This window comes from Python bivittatus, unplaced genomic scaffold (genome assembly GCF_059951505.1).
Source record: "Python bivittatus isolate LINGU-HERP-01145 unplaced genomic scaffold, Pbiv_v1 ctg000840_np1212, whole genome shotgun sequence".
Classification (NCBI taxonomy): Eukaryota; Metazoa; Chordata; class Lepidosauria; order Squamata; family Pythonidae; genus Python; species Python bivittatus.
The window spans coordinates 39,972,355-39,991,792 of NW_028277113.1; the positions used below are offsets into that span (position 1 = coordinate 39,972,355).

Consider the following 19,438-nt stretch of genomic DNA (forward strand, 5'->3'; position numbering starts at 1 on the left):
TAGTATTTTAGGGGTTTTTTCTGTTTGTCTTTTTGATTGTTTTGGTATTACAATTTCATAACTAATTTGTTGGATATTATTGTTTTTCTTTTAATTTGTTTTTGTATTTTTTTTCTGTATTTCTCTTTTAAAAATTGCAATATTTTAAAAAAAATAACTGGATAATTTTGAGCATTTCACTACTTAATATAATATTTTAAATTAGGTTTTTTAAATTTATTTATCTGTCTTTTAGAGGTTTATCCTGCCTTTTATTTAGAAGCTTAAGGCAGCATTCACACTGTTTCCTTCTCCTATTTTTCTCCACAACAAACACTGTGAGGTAGGCTGGCATAATGTCACTTTGTGAGCTTCTGTGGCTGAGAGTGAACTAGAATTTAGCTCTCTCCATCCCTAGCCCAACACCATAATCACTATGCCTCACTGGCTGTCAATCAATTGTTGAGTGGCCACAAATGGCTAACACACTCATATACACACTTACATTATATATAAGCACATTGTTTGCACTGAAATTAAAAAAGCTTCAAGTCTCCCATTTTATTCTAAAAACACACTACAGTGTATGTGATTCATATCTTTCCTCTTCACATTTGCTTTACATTTGCTTTAAGTTACCACCTTCTCACTTCATTTTGTACCCTGATCTCAGAAGGTAGCTAATATGACCATTTCTGGTTTAAGCAATATGTTAAAAATCAAATTTACAGTGTAATTTTCTCCAAATAGGCATTTTTAGTAAATGCAATCTCTTTTTAAAATATTTGAATGGAACCATAAATTAGAATAAGTCATTAAATGCACTGATTTTTTGTAATCCTTTAAAGAACAAATGTATTTACCTTACAGAATCAGTGTCTGAGAAAACAGTGAAGAGCCAATTAGGAGAAATCATGATTAAGCACCATCTAAACTTTTATTGTTCCAATAAAAACAAAATACACTAACAGGTTTCTGAATTTTCTTCATTTACCAATCACTCCATGAAATTTAATGGGAGCAAAGAAGAAAATAGGAATGTTTTGTTTAACACACATTAAAATGAATAAAATTAACAATAGTACCATTGCTAAATTTTAACTTTATGTAAATTGCCATGATAAACTGAAGTATCCGTTTCTTGTAGAATGAAGAATTAATTCAAGATTTGCCTTGAAGGAAAAGGAAAGTTTTTAAAAAATCAGTTGAATAGATTTATATATTATATGAAGAATTCTTCAATGTTACTTTAAGTTTCTCTTCTTAAAAATTAGGACAGTAACTTCTTGACATTAAACATCTACTTATATTTTCCATTAAAGTAACCTTTCTCAAGCTGCTGGCTGAACTACATTTTTTGTAATCCTTAAATGATATGGCTAATAGTCAAAGTTCATGTCCACCACATCTGTCAGACTGAAGAAGTCTGCAGTAAGGATTTACTGGTACTCAAATAAGACTTGATAAAGATAAAAGCATTGGAAATGTGATTAAAGCATAACAAAGTATTCCCTACTGTCCTTATAAATTCTCAGAAGTGTTCTTCATTCTAAAATGCCAGCTTTGTATGAAACTCCCCATGACAGGCACAAAGTATTTCATTAGGGTCACAGCAGAACAGAAGTAAGTAGTTACTCCTTAAACAAAGGTGTGATGGAAAGGGAGAAACATATTACTACATCTAGGGATAACAGCAACATGTGCTGGAACTAAATCAAACTATGAAAATGCAGCCTAAAATGGAAGAATTTAATAAAAACATTAAAAAATGACACAAAAAACTCAGCTGAATTGCAGGCCGCTGACTCCTTCTAATAAGCAAATTCATTACAGAAGTAGAGACTGACCCAGTTCAAAACACAGTAAAGTTTGCTTCTTGTTTTATAACCCAGTACTGGTATCTTTAAAAAAATGTACTAGGGAAAAAAGCCTGTTAATCCAGCGAAGAGATCCCACTGGGAAAATGTGTTTTCTTCATTTTCCCCACCTAGTCCCCTTTATGTCCAGAAAATCTGCTCAGGATCTGCCAGAACTGAAGGTGTGTGTGATGTGTGCAGATAATAGGAAATTTGGCAAAAAGTATCTTCTGGCTTTCTGCCAGTGGGAGTATTCTGAACAGACTTCTGCATGGGGTGGGGGTCGGGTGGGATTTTATCTTCTGTTGGGATTGCTGAATTGTAACTCCTAGCAACTAAAGCCAACATGAGTGATGGTGACTGTGAGAGATCCTGGGAAGGTAGTTCATCAGCTACCTGGAGGACCACTGGATCCCTCCTCTAGCTTAGAGAACAGCCCTGAGGAAGCAAGCAAAACACTGATTCACCCCATGAATACTGTTGTTCTTTCTTCGATATTGGAGGTCAGAATATCATATAATGAAATAAAAATCACAGAGATAAACAAATAAATAATCCCCCCTCAGTTCCTCAAGGTTTTTTTTTAACATCATAGCAATCACCACTTAGCACAACATAGATGACAATGTCATTAAAAAAAAAAAAGTACAGTGGTACCTCGGGTCACGAACGCTTCTGTTCATGACCAATTCGGGTCATGAACAGCTCTGTTCGCAAAATTTTGCTTCCATTTGCGAAGGCCGGATCAGGTGATGAACAGGATCCGCAGCCATTTTCCCTCCCATGACACGTGGTCGTGGCTTCCTGTAGGGAGGGGGACTCTCCCTCCAAGCAATAACCGCCTCCCCACCCGCCTTCCTGTCCTCCACGCCAGAAGTTGCGTCGAGCAAGGTTAGCGTTCTCTCTCTTCGTACGGTATTTTGTTTCATATTTTTTGTGGTTTAAAAAAAAAAATACATATGGTTCAGAACGGATTAACCGTAATTACATTGAACCTTATGGGAAAATTTGATTCGGGACGTGACCAAAATCGGGTCACGACCAAATTTGGAGGGGTCAGAACGGATTAACCGTATTTACATTGAACCTTATGGGAAAATTTGATTCGGGTCGCGACCAATTCGAGTCGCGACCAGAGTTGCGGAACAAATTAAGTTCGTGAACCGAGGTACCACTGTAGTACTTTCCAAACACTATAAACCTGAACAGTTTAGAAGGGGAAAAAAGAAACAGAAGTAAAAAAAGTAAAAGAGAAAAGAAGTAAGAAAAGAATGAAGTAAATAGATGCTATTTTCTTGAAAGGGGTAGACTGTATCCATTTCTGCAAATAATTTTTTAGTGTGTCACTTTGGATTTAAATTTACTTCATGAAAGGAGTTAACAAAATAAGAATATATGGTAGGGAAAAAAGCCTCTATGAATGTAAAATGTAAGAAGTTAAAAAAAAACAAGATAAGATTGAATTAGTTCAAGAATTAAACTGACCAAGACTGCTAAGAAAAAATGGACTCAGATACCTCAAATATAAAAAACAATGAAGAATGGCAGGAAGCCAATAACAGAAGTAGGAATCAACCTTGTAGAAGAAGTAGGAATGGGTGGTAGAATCAAGGAAGCCATTTCCTCTGAACCTTGCCTTCTAACCCCAGAGATATAATGCCACGTTGTATATTATGGGAGCAAAGGAAATGCATTTTGCACACTCAGTTGCTACTATTGATCAACAATCCACACCTACTCCCAAGATTCATGATAAGCATTGGTTCAAACTCATCCCTTAGATAGCTCTGAAAAAAGGAGTAGATTACATAATTGGAAAGGGCATTTAGGTCATAAAGTTCAACTCCTCCTTAGTGCAGGAATCTATATTAAAGCATTCCTAATCAATGGCTATGTAGTCTCTGGTTCAAAACATCCAGTGAAGGAAAAAAACCATCTCCTCTCTTAAGTAACTAACTGCATTGGCAAATTGCTCTTACAATATTCTTTTTTCTAACTTCCAGTGGGAAATCTATTTCTTGTAAGTGGCACACGTTTTTAGGTATTTGATGAGATATATCAATGTCCACCCACAGATTCATTTAATCTCAAAGTTAAATGTGTCCAACTCCTTACACTCTTTTCATAGGACTTAGTTTCTAGTCCCCAATCAGTTTTACTGAATCCTCCTTAGAGTGAGGTGACTCAATATTTCAGGTGGGGGTCTGACCAATAAAATGGAATAATTTCTTCCCATTATTTGAAAATTATTCAGCTGCTGATTCAGGCAAAAATTTTGTGTGTGTGTGTGTGTGTGTGTGTGCAGCAAAATTATGGTAGTGTGAACCTTGTGGCATCTCTTAATTCTTCACTTAATAGAAACAACAGATTATCATACTTTAGGATTTTCAGTTATGTATCTAGTTCATTCATGTGCCATTACCTGCTCAAAACAAAAACTAATGTTCATGTGGCAAACTGGTCTGAACAAATCCATACTGAATCCTGGTGATTACCCCATTATTTTCAATGTGCTTGCAGCTCAAATGGCCTTATCTATTGAAATTTAAGCTGAAAACATAGAAGTATGATCCAATGATCTCAATGAGGCTTGCTTTCAAGTAGACACTCATTATATTTTTCTGTAAATGTACTACAGTCTGTGTTCCTAGCTCTCTGATGATAACATTATTTTTCCCCTTTAAAATCAGAATGGAAAAATAATGCGTCTGGCTTTTTATCATACAACTGAATGAGCAGCCCACTACTGAGTGGGAATCTTATTACATACTCCAGTGCCATATGTTTTTCTCATCCAACTGGCAAAGTAATGCTAGTTTGTTCTTTTATATTAGAAGTTCAGTAAAGCTGGAAAAGTTTTTTGAAAAATTAAAAAATTTGACTTCAGTATCAACATGGTGACTTTTTAAAAAGATTTTAATGCAGGAAACCAGTTATGACAACAGTTGCAAGGTACATTTTATGGCCAACAGGTCACCAGCTCAGTACAAGAAGACTTTGGTAGAACTTTAAATTCTAATTTACAAAGACCAAAACATTCATGATTTCTTCAATATTTCATCTGTTAGTCACATAAGATCATAGTTTTTCCCCAGGCTCTTCCGCTCTGCAGAGTATAATGTAATTTCTATTATAGTGGCAAGAAGATAAGCTTTGTTTAGACATACACCTTAAATTAATTCAGGTTAACTAAGAGCACCCAGCACTTATGTGAATATCTTTTTTCAGAATAATTTATTACTTGCTTTTCACAATGAAATGGTACTCCTGCACACACATATACCAATTAGTTTTCTGTGACTGTATATTATGTATAATGTACACAATAAGCATTTGTTCACAAATTGCTCGAGCAGCAAGCTTCAGTTCAGCAACAGTCATTGCCTGGTACCACAATTCAGTCACAGTCTGAGAAATCTATGATGTCAGTTGCTTTAATAAGTAAGGCTGACGTGACTGGCATTGGTTTCCAGACATGAAGTGCTTTTGGTTTCCATAGGGAGGATGCTGACTGAGGTATTCCAACCACACTTACCAGCATTTTCTAAATCTAGCCAAACATACTTCTGAACATCTGAGCAAACGTTAAATAGGACAACTTAATCCAACACTGTAGATATGTTTTTCAGCACCTTCCTCTTAAAGCATCAAGAGCCTCAAATATAGTACATATTTAATAGTCATTAAAAAAACCAATTCCTTCCTAACCAAATGAATATATTTGGCAACCAAAGACTGCATATACTTTTCCCTATCAAAATTATTTTGGAGTGCCTATTGATGGAGATCTGGGTTGCTACAATTTCCAGACTCAGAAGGCACCCCAAAGAAAACCTACATCCAAGAGAAAAAGGGAAAAGCATGATAAAGGGCAGTGACTTGGGTTCATCACTGTTGAAATTAGATGTGGATAAAATGTTGTTTTTAAATTAATCTACTTGGGATATGGAATAGGCTCAATCTCCACTCTCATATATTCTCTCTCTCTCTCTCTCTCTCTCACACACACACACACACACACAACCCAAAATGTTAAGTAGCAAATGAGTGCCTACTATGAAAACAAAAATAAAGGAGAAGCAGAGCAAGTGAATTAAAAGAGTGCTTAGAGACAAAGTAGAATGAGACAGAGAAATAGAAAGAGCAGCAAGGGTAGTGATACAACGAAGAAAGGAAACTGACAAGGTATATTAGCAAAGAGATATAACTGGGGCACTGTCTGGAGCAGAGCAATTTGGCTACAGATTATTTCCAGTTAACAGTCTGAATGCACCAGGCCCTTGAGACACGGAGAAATGGGATCCAGGGTGCCATCTTTGTTCATCTCCTGTACCAAGGAACTGTATCCATTCCTCTTCTTCTCAAAGACCAATCACAGAAAATGTTAAACTTCCCCAACTGGGGGCTTTCAAGTTGTATTGGATGAGAACTCCAATTATTTCCAGAAAATACCAGGTTAGTGCAGGCTGATAACCTCCTGAACAGTTCTTTGAAAAGAACAAGTGAGATGGAATGCGGGAAGAAGGAGTGTGAATATATTTTAGTTCTATAATTTTGTATCTATGGATGTGAATGACAATGAGGAAGATGTAATGACAAGGATGACCTGATCTACGTATGAAATAATAGAGGGCTACTTTTAGTAGCTGTGTTAAAGGCTCTGAAACAAGATGGCAGAGGAAACAAAACATGCAGAAGTAAGATTAACTGATTTCTCCCACATCCAAGGGCCATGGCAATCCTAGCCAGCTGGAGCACAGCTGTGGAGTCTCACTCTTCCTCACTCTCCCTCCCACTCATGCACAGATTTTCCCCCACCCCCTTTTTTCCCCCAAAGCTTGGCTGTTAAAGTGATCCTTGCAGGAGATGACTTTGGTTCACACACTCAATTCCTTGCCAAGTTTTTGCCCTGACCCAAATATTATTTATTTGACACAGAAATTATCCTTCTCTCCTCACTTGGAAGCAGTGGAGCAGCAGTAAGATGCTTGCATATGGATTTGCCCTGGAACATAATTCATATATGAAAGTCCAATGATGTTGGGGGAAAAAAGCCCCAAACTTCTGTCTCAATAGCCAGCCATTTGTTTCAGTGGAAATTTGATCCCTATAACATTCCACTTGGTTATATTTCTAAGAAGCTGCAATGATCTGCTCCAGCCTTCCCCAACCTGCTGTCCAGATGTGTTAGATCTACCGTTCCTGCTGACTGGGAATTCTCAGAGTTGTATCTGGGATGCGGTGGGGGACATCAAGTTAGGGAAGGAAAGTCTAACCTAACTAAAAGTAACAAATATTGTCAGAGTTCATACACAGTATATTCTGTTAGCTGTGGCTTGCTGAATGAGGCATAATAGCTGGATTTACAATTAAGATGAAACCATAAACCAGGGGTGAGCCTGGGAGCCATAACTCACTCCCCCAACCAGCTGCAAGAGACCCCAATGAATGGAGCAGAGACTTGGGTTTTTTTAAGTGATTGGTAGTGAGTATGTGAAATTTCAGAGATGGAATTTGGGTTGTTAGTTGCTTGCATATGCCCACAAGATGACCACTCCTTCCACAAACCATTGTTTATAAATCACAATGGATCACTTCACATGATATACTACACCATACAAGATGTGGTGCTGTCTACCAGCTCATCTGGCTTCATAAAAGGGTTGAATCAGTTCATGGAAGTCATGGGAATCAATGGCTATTAGCCTTGATGGCAGCGTGACTGCCTCTGAAAGCATCTGCTGGAAGACTTTTTTATGCAGTTGGCTGACCACTATGAGAACAGACTGCTGGACTAGGTGAGCCAGAGGTCCAATCCAGCAGAGTACTGTTTATGTTCTTCTGACACACACGCACACACACACACATACACTCCTTTATGGCTTAGAAGAAAATGTAAACCTGGCTACTATCTCAGAAGTGCACTTTTAATGTATAATGTATATACAAAAGTATATACTTTCAGTGGTATTGCTGGCTTAGTCCTGTGGATCAAGGAGTCAAAGAACTTCCATGTTTTTGCTAAAAGAAAAACATCATCCTAAAAATTGAATATATGCACAGTTCAATCAAATATTTACCTAATATATAGATGCATATATGCATACAGCATATATTCATACATACACAAAATCCTGATCTGTATTTTATTTATTTATTAGATTTATTAGATAAGGCTGCCCAACTCAATGTGACTCTGGGTGGCATACAGCAATGAAAACAAACAAAAAACAAACAAAAATCTCATACCATATATCATTAAAACATGTACGATATATAAAATACTTAAAGTGGTGCACCAGATGCAATATATAAAATTGTTACAAGTTAGCTCCTGAGCCACTGATATGTGGCTAGTAATTACAGAAACTATCTTTCACATGTACAGATACACTTGGAAGGGAAGATGGGGCTGCACTGATTGGAAAAATATAAAAAGGGCTGTCCTTTGAGTACAAAATTGGTGTTTCACAATTAAAGAAGTGGAATTGATTGGGGACCTGTACTATTTATCCTTACAATCCATTGTTTAATCAAGAACAAGTTGTTTTGTCACAGAAGTCATCATTAGCTTGCCACGTAGCAATGTCAAGCATCCATGAGACTAAAAAATGTTTTTCAGAATGAGTTTTACCAATCATTATTGAACTCCTTCACTTAAATTTTAACTGGTGCCCTTTCAACTGGATGAAACTCAAGTCTCACAGCATCCATTTATAAAGGGAGATCTAGCTTAAGATCATTTTGGTTAGATTTATAGACATGGTGGCCAGAAATACTTACCATTTATGCTCAAGAAATGAAGTGTAGCCTCTTTGCACTGGAACACAACAGAAGAAACAGTGTAGGCCATCACAAGTAATCATTCTGTATACATTTTTATATGGAAATGTTCCTTGTTTACCAGGTTTGTTGATTTAAAATCTGCCATGGCATCAGTACAGGTAGTCCTCATTTAGCAACCACAATTGGGATTGGCTCTGTCACTAAGTGAAACAGTCACTAAGTGGGAAATCACATGACCGCAACTGTGCTTTCCTTTTTCCTACTCCCTCACCCTTTGGAATGCTCAACCTGCTGCTGGAATAATTAGCAAGAAGGGAATTAATGTTTGTATTTACATTCATTGGAGAGGAAGGGATTATAAGAGAGTAAGCAGGCACGTAATGGGGAACACATATCAAAAGGAATGCAGTGGAGCCAGCAGCCCTGAGCGCGCTACACAGACAGCCTGGCATATTCCCCATTGTGTGCCTGCTTACTCTCTTGTAATCCCTTCCCCTCCAATTTCTCTGTTCTGCATGGTGGGGGGAACACAGGTCAGGCACAGGACAACACGTGCTGACTGTAATGGCAATCGTGACTGAGGGACGCTGTGAACATCGTAAATTCAGGCACTGGTCCTAAAGTTATTTTTCAGCATTGTCGTAACTTCAAACAGTCACTGAATGAGGCAGTCAGTAAGCAATGTCTACCTGTAACTCTGGAACAAATCTTAATGGTATTGTTACTTGTTGTTAATAACAATAACAGCAAAACTTTGATTTGATATGTACTTCTGCTTCAAGCATTCTAAATATTGCCCTAGTAACTGTTCTCATTTTGTTCTTATCTGACTGTTCTATATAGGACATTGTTACAAATTTGAGTGAGGGTTTCTTTTTCATTAGAGGGAAAAGTTAATTATTTATGAGTTGGAATAGGATGGGGCAGACTTGCATTCTTCATATGCAGAAGGGCACAGGCTCAATCCCCATCACCAGAAATTGGATTCCAAAGGTCTCCTGCCTGAAAACTAGTTGATTCATATCCAGTCAGCACAAGCAGTACCAAGCTAGGTGGATCAGTGCCTCAGTTTATCAAACACAATTTCAATATTGTTGCTACCATTATTATATGTGGATGATAAGGCTTTCTTGTATATACAGTGATGGTTTTTTGCAGAATACCTGTGCCTTTTGGACCTTACTGAAAACATATTTCAGAATTATCTAGATGGGGCATTAATTGATTGGCCAATAAAATGTATTCTACTGACAGCAACTTGCCTGAAATCAGAAATAATGATTTGGTGCTTGAGAGCTCAGGCTACAACTCTGCTATAACCTCAGATAAAATGAAAATGTTCTATAAAATTATCACACTTGGAGAATTCAGGGGGCATCCTTAAATAAGGTACATGAATACCCAGTGTTGAAGAGGTAATGTTCAAAGGAGTGGCTATAAAATTCAAAAACTGTGTCCATGTGACCTCAGTTTTCAAATCATATGAATTACATGCCACTCTTGAGCCTTACAATTATTTAATTTCTGAGTGGGTTCTGTGGATATCTCCATAGTCTGCTCAGGGAATGGGAACTGACAAACCTACTTGGACTCAGCTTGCCTCTAGCCATATGACAGTTCAATGAAGTGGCTGGTCGGCCAGATTCTTAACTGATCCTGAAGAGAAACTTCCTATGATCAAGAAAAAGCCTCTATCATCACTTAATTTATGAATACCTCTTCTAATAAGCCACAGGGTAACCCAGTATGGCTAAGCAAGTGTCACAATCCTATCAGAAAATGTTTTTGAAACAAGTCAAGCTAAAACAAACACTTCATCAACTGTAGTGCTATGTATCAGTTACCCAACAAACAAAAAGTATTCTATAAGTCACATCATCTCAGCAGATTCATTCTTTAAACCTGTGCCTGTCATACTTCAAGTTTAGCTAGCAAATTAGAAGTTGCAAAAGGAAAAATTTAGAAATATTCAGATAAATAACATGCTAGGACATGCACTGATTATGTACTTCCAATATACCCCAAGGCATTATGCTTTCAACACCACTATATATTACCATGCAACAAAGCAAACAAGATATATTCTTTATAGAACCATGGTTCCCAAACTGTGTGCCATGGCACTTCAGGGCGCCACGGTGAACTCACAGCAGCACTGTGGGATATTTAAAATTTTTGCAACATCCATTTGCAAAGCTGGGTTTTGCAACATCCATTTCTGACGTACATCTTTGCAAAGCCAGGTTTTCGGTGATTGCTGTGATAAACAGCAAGTACTATGTGAAATCAATGTAGAACAGGAAATGAAGGTGGCAATGTCCAATCTTATTCCCAGATTTGAGGAGTTGTGCAATGACCAACAAGCATACTCATCCCATTAGTAAGAAATTGTGGTTATTTAAGAATAAAATAAAAATATTATTTTTTCTTTTAATTTATCTGAATTATTTTTTCAAATGGCTTCTTTGTTAGGACATAAATACTTATTAAGTTGTTTGGACCCAACTATTTAATAAACACAACTGTTCGGTATTTCTTTTCACCTAGGGATGCCATGAAAAAATTCCTGGGACACCAAGGGTGCCGTGAACTGAGGAAGTTTGGGAACTTCTGCCCTAGAAGAACGGACACGACACTCATGGACAGTCTTTTTCCACCATTCACTTCAGAAACTGAAAGAAATAAGGAAGATTTTATAAAAGCTGCAGCTGAGGCTGTTGGTACAATCACAACACTATCCATTCTGAATTTCAATGAAAGGTTAGCACCCTGAAATGTAGGGAGGATATTTCTCACAGAACTTCTCATCTTGTGATTATATAACGGTGACATTATTTATTGCAAACAAACAAATAAATAAGAAATAAAGAGAGATGCCTTGTGACAGAGCTTACTCTCATCTGGCAGAAAGCCCAGATGCTGTGAGGTAGCTTCAGTTTTTGTGTGCCTAGAATCTAACGCAAAATCTGACTACAGCTGCTTTAGAAACATACTGCATATACATCTGTAATTTAGAAATTTCATAACAAAGAATCAGAGTCAACATTGGAAGAAGATTCTATAAACAACATGTACACTTCTCCTTTGTTGGCCTTAAGAAGAAAGCTGCCCTAATTCCAGCCACCATTTCTTTTAAATTCTAAGGTTTTCCAGACATAAAGTTCCAGGAGGAAAGTGCATTAAACATTGGAATGTGTAAATAGTCCTAACCAGGATGACAATTCATCTAGATTTAAAAAGGCAGTAGTCACTTGTGAGCATGCGTGTGCGCGCGCACACTCACACATGGATGTAGGTGCAATCCAGAGAGATTTTTAAATTCCCAACATGAACAGACAATTTAATGAAAATATCTTAAAGCTGGTTTGTTCCTGCTGTCATCTGTAAGAGCTGAAGCTGGTGTGGTGAGAACCAGTGTTGCTCAGGCCAGATAGAACCACAGAGAATGGAAAATATGCATTACAATCTCAAGATTGGGAAAGAAAGGGTCAAAGTCCATTGATTCAAAAGGGCAGAAGAAAAATATTTAAGAATTAAACCCTTCACCCCAGTTCAAATCCCACATCAGACTATGCATCTGACAAGTGAGCTACAGCTTGCAAAAGCTTATGCCTTTTAATAAAAGGGGTTAGTCGGAAAAGATGCTGCCAGACTCTTCCTGATTTTTTGCCACCATAAACTCACACAGCTCTCCTCCTACAGTGCATGCACACCCCACATATAGGGCTTGATTACTGTATTCTGCAGTAGGCAGATTTTTGGCACATATTTTGTCTCTAATAAAGCAAATTTTCTAGATATATTGAAATTTCTCTTATTATCTGCTCCTGAATGTTGGGCTCAGTTTCTGAGGAATAGAGATTTACAGCAGTGCCTGGCCTGAAGTCTGACAAAATCAGTCACCCCCACTCAAGTCTGCCCTCGAACATTACGGAGATAAACAGCAGTTTGTTCAGAAAGCATATTGACGGTAAGCATCCCCTGAATTATTTCACAGCAAAGAAATTCCCAACACAGAATTTCACTCCTTGACAAATGTGGACTTGACATTATTTACTTCGGGAAAATACATCATATACTGCTAAACAAAAACTTTTATAGTATTTATAGTTTATAGTTTTGCATATAATACAAAAAACAAATGAGACCTCATACACAATATTTTAGATTTAATTTTAAAGTGTGATTCTTATTAGAGGTGTGGGAGTGGTAAAAGATGCTCTGGATCCACTGTGGGCACCCTTGTACTTGTTGGCAGCTCCTTAAAGGAACCTCATCCTTTTCTGGGATTAGACAGCAGCTGCATGGGCTCAGGAAAATACATGTTTGAGTTACAGAAAGTTAAAGAGATGGCAACAGATAGCAATATTTGACTGCATCCTGTCAATACATCCATAACATCTCCTGAACTCAAAATATTTTTCTAAGCCACGTGACTACAGTGCAAACCCTGGAAAATGTGTGGCTCCTTTAAGGAACTGCCAACAGGTACAGTGAGGGTGCCCATACCAGACCTGAAACACCTTTGCCTGCTATGGATCTAATTACTACACAGATTTAATTAGTTTATCTATTATCTTAAGGGAACAAATAACATCAAATATTTTAATTATGCTGAACTGCACTAGATGACCCTTTAGTTTTTAGGTGCCATTTGATTTTCCAGATGGAGGTTATGGCAGAGGGATAAAGCAAAGACTGTTTCCTGGCCATCTCTGCAATCCCATATGCTGAGGTATCCTCAACAGCCTGATTCAAGATGAGTGAACCAGGTAAGCTGGTTCTATCTAAAGGAGGTAGTCCTGAAGATACCTAGGTGTCAAGCCATGAAGGGTTGTATAGGTTAAAAGCAGCATTTCAAATTCTGGTCATAAACTTACTGGAAGCCAACGCAGCACACGCAGAACTAATACGATATTGTGACAGCAATAGGAAGGTGCTGCATTTTACATCAATTGTATCTTACAGGTAGTCTTCAAAAGCAGCCCATAGTAGAGTGAATTGCAGTAGTCAGTCCTACAAGTGATAAGGGTATGAGGTACTGTCACCAGGACCTCCAGATCCAGGAAGGGCAGCTGCAGGTATATCAGCCAAAGCTGGGCAAAGACTTCATAGCAATGGTCTCTACTGTGAGCAGCTATGAGTCTAGGAGAACCCTGAAGCTGAGGAAGTTCTTTAGAGGGCATGACCAATTAAAATGGCCAGATTCAGAGATGCTGTACTACTTTGTCTTTGAAGAAGGTCAGCAACGCTCCCTTCCTTGGAGAGGCACTAACCTCCTGGATCCAGCTATTTATTTATGTCCTCACAAGTTATGAAGGGACAGGATTCTATGCCACAATTAATGGAGATCATATGGCTATGCACACTATCCATGTCTTCAGAACTGACAAGTCAGAATGAGTCCCAGGTTATATTGTTTATGTAATCATTAGATCACTGACATCCTCTGACACTTCTCATGGAGTCCAGACCTGAACAGACTTTAGCACTTTTATTGGTAAAGTATTGCATACACATCTCAGAGCAGCCAATGGGAAGACTTCCTTGCACCTCACTCCCAAAAAGAGAGTGGGGTTTCTTAAACAGGACCACAGGAAATCATTCTACTGACACAATAATGGACTCTAAATCCTCCATTATCAATAGACAGCAATACTCCAAAACCACCCCTGCACTGAGGTCTAAGAACTCAGGTTGGCATTCTGCCTTACAACCCAACTTCATATACAGGCATTCATAGCCCATCTCCTCTAGAGAAGGGCCGCTGGTCACCATAAGGTAACTTGTGGTTCATTGCCATCTCACTTCTCCTACCTTGGGATCGCTGTTGCTTTAGGATCCAAAACCTGGGAGAGCACATTTCTGATAGGCCACATCCATCCAACAGATTTCAGTAATAATGCCAGGTGCCATCTATGACCAAGGCATGAATGAGGGCAGTTTAACTGTGGATGCAATTGTAAATTACATCATTTACCAGCAACAGCCCAAGATTCACAGCTTCCAGTAATCTGGACACCCAGACTCAGGACTGAGACAGTTGAGTGGAAGAGGAAACCAACACCAAATTTCCAGCCCCTTTTTACTTGGACCAGCCAGCCCATTGCTTTGCACCATAACTTCCCTGACCTACCACTACCTGAATTCACCCACCCTCCAACTCTCCTTCCCCAACCCCTCCAAACATCCTCCCCAACATCCAGTCTGTGGCGACAGGTCCCATCGCAGAAGCTTCTGCCTCCTTCTTTTCAACCACCCACACTTTCTCAATTACTCCACAGATGGGGTGGAAATCAAGCAAAGCCACTCCAATTAGCCCACCAATTCCTATCTCCGCTCACCCCAACCTTATATTCCATGAAATATTAATTAAATCCTTAATCTTTCCAACAATTCTATGATGACCCTCTCACATAGGGCCCTGCTATCACAAAGACCTCAGTCAAGGGTCAGCTTCCTTGATCTCTCACTCTAGAAAGGGTTCTCTCAGTCATTCCTTGCCTCTCACCCAGGCTAACAAGTCCTGAAGTGGCCCCATTCAGGCACATCTTATCCAGGGTACTTAATGTTAACCTATGGCATAAGCCGCATCCAGCTGTTCAAGTTTGAGGCAGGAGCTGTGGCAGACCCTCATCATCTGCTGGTAGTCCAGTCTTGGTGGTTTCGCCTTTTCTACCACGTGCTGTATGTGCTTTTATGCAACCCCTTTGAGGACATCCTTCTCCAGAGCCATCACCGTGGGGTGGGGTGAGAGGTCTATCCCCGTTTCACCAGCCTCTGTCCCAGGACTCTAGCTTGCTGCTGTACCAGCCAGTCTTCAAATTTTGCCTTCTAATACCACTTCTCATTGTCACCTGATAAGTTGATGTGTCAGCTGATATGCTGATATGTCTGATATCCCCTGATATGCTGATATGTCACCTGATGGTAAATCCAACCCATTGTCTTTTTCTTTCTCTTCCTCTAGTCACTTCCTTCTGCTATAAATCTTATCCACCATCTTCCTTCCTGCACAATTTCTCCACCTGTAATCTGACATCATCCACTCTCTCACAACAATCTCCAGGGAGACAGAGGAAAAAAACCTTGCCTATTGAACTGTACAAATACTGAACATAAACACTGGGAAACTGGTTTCTGGGCTATCCCATGTTAAATCAAGCTGTAATTGATTTTACTGCTATAGCACAGCAATAATTTTTATTACTGTCTGTGCTATGCTGTGCTCAGAAATTCTAAGACATTATCTTTCTTGGAGCTACTGATACTTTTATCCTTAATTAACTAGTGGGAAAACTTGTAATATTTTAGTGAAAGATAGTTTAAAAAAAATTGGTTTTGCCGTTTGATTGTGTCTGTCTTTAAGACTGAATGCACGTGTGTGTGTGTGTGTGTACCTACCTACCTGACAAAGTTTATATTAGTAAATACATTTTGATTGTGCCAATAAAAAGAAATTAAACTAAACAAACAAAAGGTACCATAGCAGAAATTAAAGAAAATTAAATTTGTGGGCTGGCAGTGCAATAAGTCTACCTTGAAAAGGAGCCTGTTGAGCACTGAATTCCTACAATTTGCTAGAAAGAAAAGATCAGGATGAACGTTAAGTAATGTAATAAGTACACAGTGGCAGGCAATCTACAATCACTGAACAATTTTTTGCAATCCCCAGATACATGTTTTTCTGCAATTGCTGAAAATTATAACAAAATATCCTTCCATTTTGAAATGGAATAACTTTGAAATGAGAAAAACTTAAAACTGTAATATAAATCCTAAAAGAGGCTTAGTTTTAAAAAAACAAAACAAAACCCAAGCTCACCCCTTAAAGCCAATCAAATCTTACAGACTGCCTCGACCCAATTTGCACCATCACCCCCAAAAGATTAAGTGCAGTGAAAGTGCACTGGAAGAGGCTATGCAATACTTGTTTACAACAGAACCAATCAATAAAAATGTCCTCAGCTGACACCTTGTCCACAGTTCACATGTAGAACTAACACAAGAAGGGTGTCATATCCTTAGATAAACATTTTAAACACATTATAGCTGGCACTTGACCATTTTTTACAATGACTTCTGATAATAGCTTTGCATGAGACACGTACCATTTTCCTTCAGCAGTCAAGGGAGCTTTATTAGATAAATCACACCATTTAACCGAAGCATATCAAGTATTTCTGCTGTAAGGGTAAACTACAATATTTCTATGGACCTTATTTTGCTAAAATTATTGTCACAGTATCTTTCAGGGGGTAGTATTTTTGTAGCTGATAAATTGTAAAGCTGTTTATTCACCGTTTTCTAAAGTTGAAGCTACACTTACCGGCATAATGCACAGGAATTTCTATCTTCGGCCCTATGACGTAATGGCCCTCCTCTAGACTATGAGCTGTAATAGTTGTCCACTGTCGGCATGAATGAATCAAAAGGTAATCACTCTCTCGAAGACCTTCTATAGGTTCTCCTACAAAAAGAGATTAAAATTTAATTCATGATCAATTAATAATTAAAGTAAGTTAATATTCAACTGTAATCCTTTAGGTAGTACACTGTGGAAGCTAAAATTTGAGCCCACAGTTTAAACCTAATCTAATCTCTGCAATAGGTTTATTACAAGGCCATTTCCTGTCAACTCTGCCCTGCAATCCAGAACATTAGGCAAAGTTGAATACTCCTTAGAGCTGTTACAAGGATGACTGAATTTACAGGAAATGCTTTGTATAGAAATTCATTGCTATGCATTATTACAACTATGTTGCTACTTTGCAAGTCAGATATGTCTCATCATCATTTCAATTATCTGGTTCATGTATCACTTAGAAGGTAGACAGTACTTTTTCATTTGGGGATGGCTTTAAGGCCAAAGGATTATGTGCATCACCCAAGTGGCATGGTCAACATTGCAGAACTGTTTCCCATTTAGACATGGGGGGGGGTTAAGGAGTGAACTTGAAACTTTTGCTGCTTAAACTGTCCCAAAATGGGAAATACTGTCCAATTTGGGTCTTTTTAAGAGACGCTTAGTTGCCACAGCCATTTTGCCTCTTAAAGTCACTTCAAACCCTTGGCATAGTGGCTAAGCTGTTGGACTGGGAAGACCTAAGTTCAAGTTCTTCTGAGACCACGAACATACAATATTGGGGCCTTTGAGACGCCTTCCCTTTTGTCTTTTGCAACTCTCAAGGCTCTCTTCAACCACAGTTGCTGAAAATCAGCAACATGATTTCCTTCCTGCTGAGACTGTACAAATGTAACAGAATCTCTAAAATAGGCTTAAAATTGATTAAAAAACAAAAACAAAGCAAATCCCCAAATTCCCCCAAAGCTAGGGAGGGAAATGAACAACAAAAGCAACAACAGTCCACGCCCCTCTTCTCTCTCCAAAAATATTAAGTTTGCTCCGAGACCACAAAAAGATGTTATCCCTGTATGACTTTGGATGGATTAGTATCTCTCAGATCAGTCCAACCACCTCACTATTCAATTGTTGTTTTGAAAATAAAATTAGGAGAAACCCACACTGAGCTTCCAAAAGAATGATGGGATATTAATGTAATAATGGCAGCTAACTTAGCATGCTATATATAGTACATATTCAGTTTCCACTGAATTCCCTCAACTTTTTCCTATTCCCCCCACCCCCCCACAAAGCAAAGGATGCAAAATAGCGGCAAGGAAAGGATGCAGAATCAAGGAAAATTCTAACAATCCTTGTATGTGTCACTGTAGTATGTTGTACTATGCAACTATTTTTATGCAAGTGGTGATTGTGACAGTACATTTTTTAAACAAAGGAGAGGGTTTTTTCCCCAGAAATATTCCACCCATTTCTGTGTGAAAAATACAGTGTGTTTCACAAACTCAAGAAACTAATTTACAAGAACTATGCAAGGATTCTCCTTTAAAGTACTGCAGTTTAGTGAAACCCTTAATTCTTAGGTCATGTTTTTCAGAAATATTAAAATGCAAATGTTAAAGCTCAATATTATAAATATACAAAATAGAGGCTTTAAGATAAATTTTGATGCTGCTAAGCAGAACCTCAGTTTCATTTGGAAAATAGCATTACTTTTTATCCAACTTCGTCCTATACAAGCCAATCAGGTAATTTAATATAACTTAAGTTACATTTTACTGGCATCAGTTGGGCTTATGCAACTAATAGTATGGAGTCATCCCCATATCACCAGAAGCAACCATACCTGTCACAATGCCCAACCTCCCAAACATACACATCTAATTTAGACAGAATAGAAATATACTAACATTTTCCATCTTCATTCATGAAAATTTTTGCTATTCTAACTTTCTTAAGGATTCTTCAAAACTAGCATGGTTTCAATGAAATGTAATTTTTTACAATTAAGAGAAAATTATACTTTCCTATCCTTTCCCAACCTAATAATTATCCATCACAAATTCCTGTTTGTGATTCAAGCAGATATTTTCTGGTTATGCAACACCTACAACCATAGTATTATTGCTGTACTCATAATTCAGTTGCTTGCCTATATGTTTTGTAATCCCTCTGGTGTGGGAATCAGGTCACTGAACACTATGCTCATGGCAAACCTATTTGATTTATTATACCTCCTTCCTATTTGCTCTTGTTGTGTGGCAAATTTGTAATGTGCGGTTTCAAGTGATTACCTGCCTACTTATAATATTTTCACTCCTCCTGGTAATGAGAACTTCAGGGAATTAATGTAAGTCCATACTTCGTTACACAATAATTCCGTCATTCTCTCATTGGCCAATTCATTTTTGAAAGAAGAATCACAACACTCTGAACCACAAGATACAAGTGGATA

The 19,438-nt window shown here is 38.1% G+C and overlaps 1 protein-coding gene across 2 annotated transcripts in view; it reads right to left on the bottom strand.

Moving 5' to 3' along the window:
- GAREM1 (GRB2 associated regulator of MAPK1 subtype 1) overlaps positions 1–19,438 on the bottom strand; it is a 90,952-nt gene that overhangs the window by 44,910 nt on the left and 26,604 nt on the right. For both annotated transcript variants that reach the window (XM_007435451.4, XM_015889321.3), the window contains exon 2: positions 16,951–17,091. In XM_007435451.4, coding sequence (XP_007435513.1) covers positions 16,951–17,091 — 141 coding nt within the window. The remainder of the gene's footprint in view (positions 1–16,950; positions 17,092–19,438) is intronic.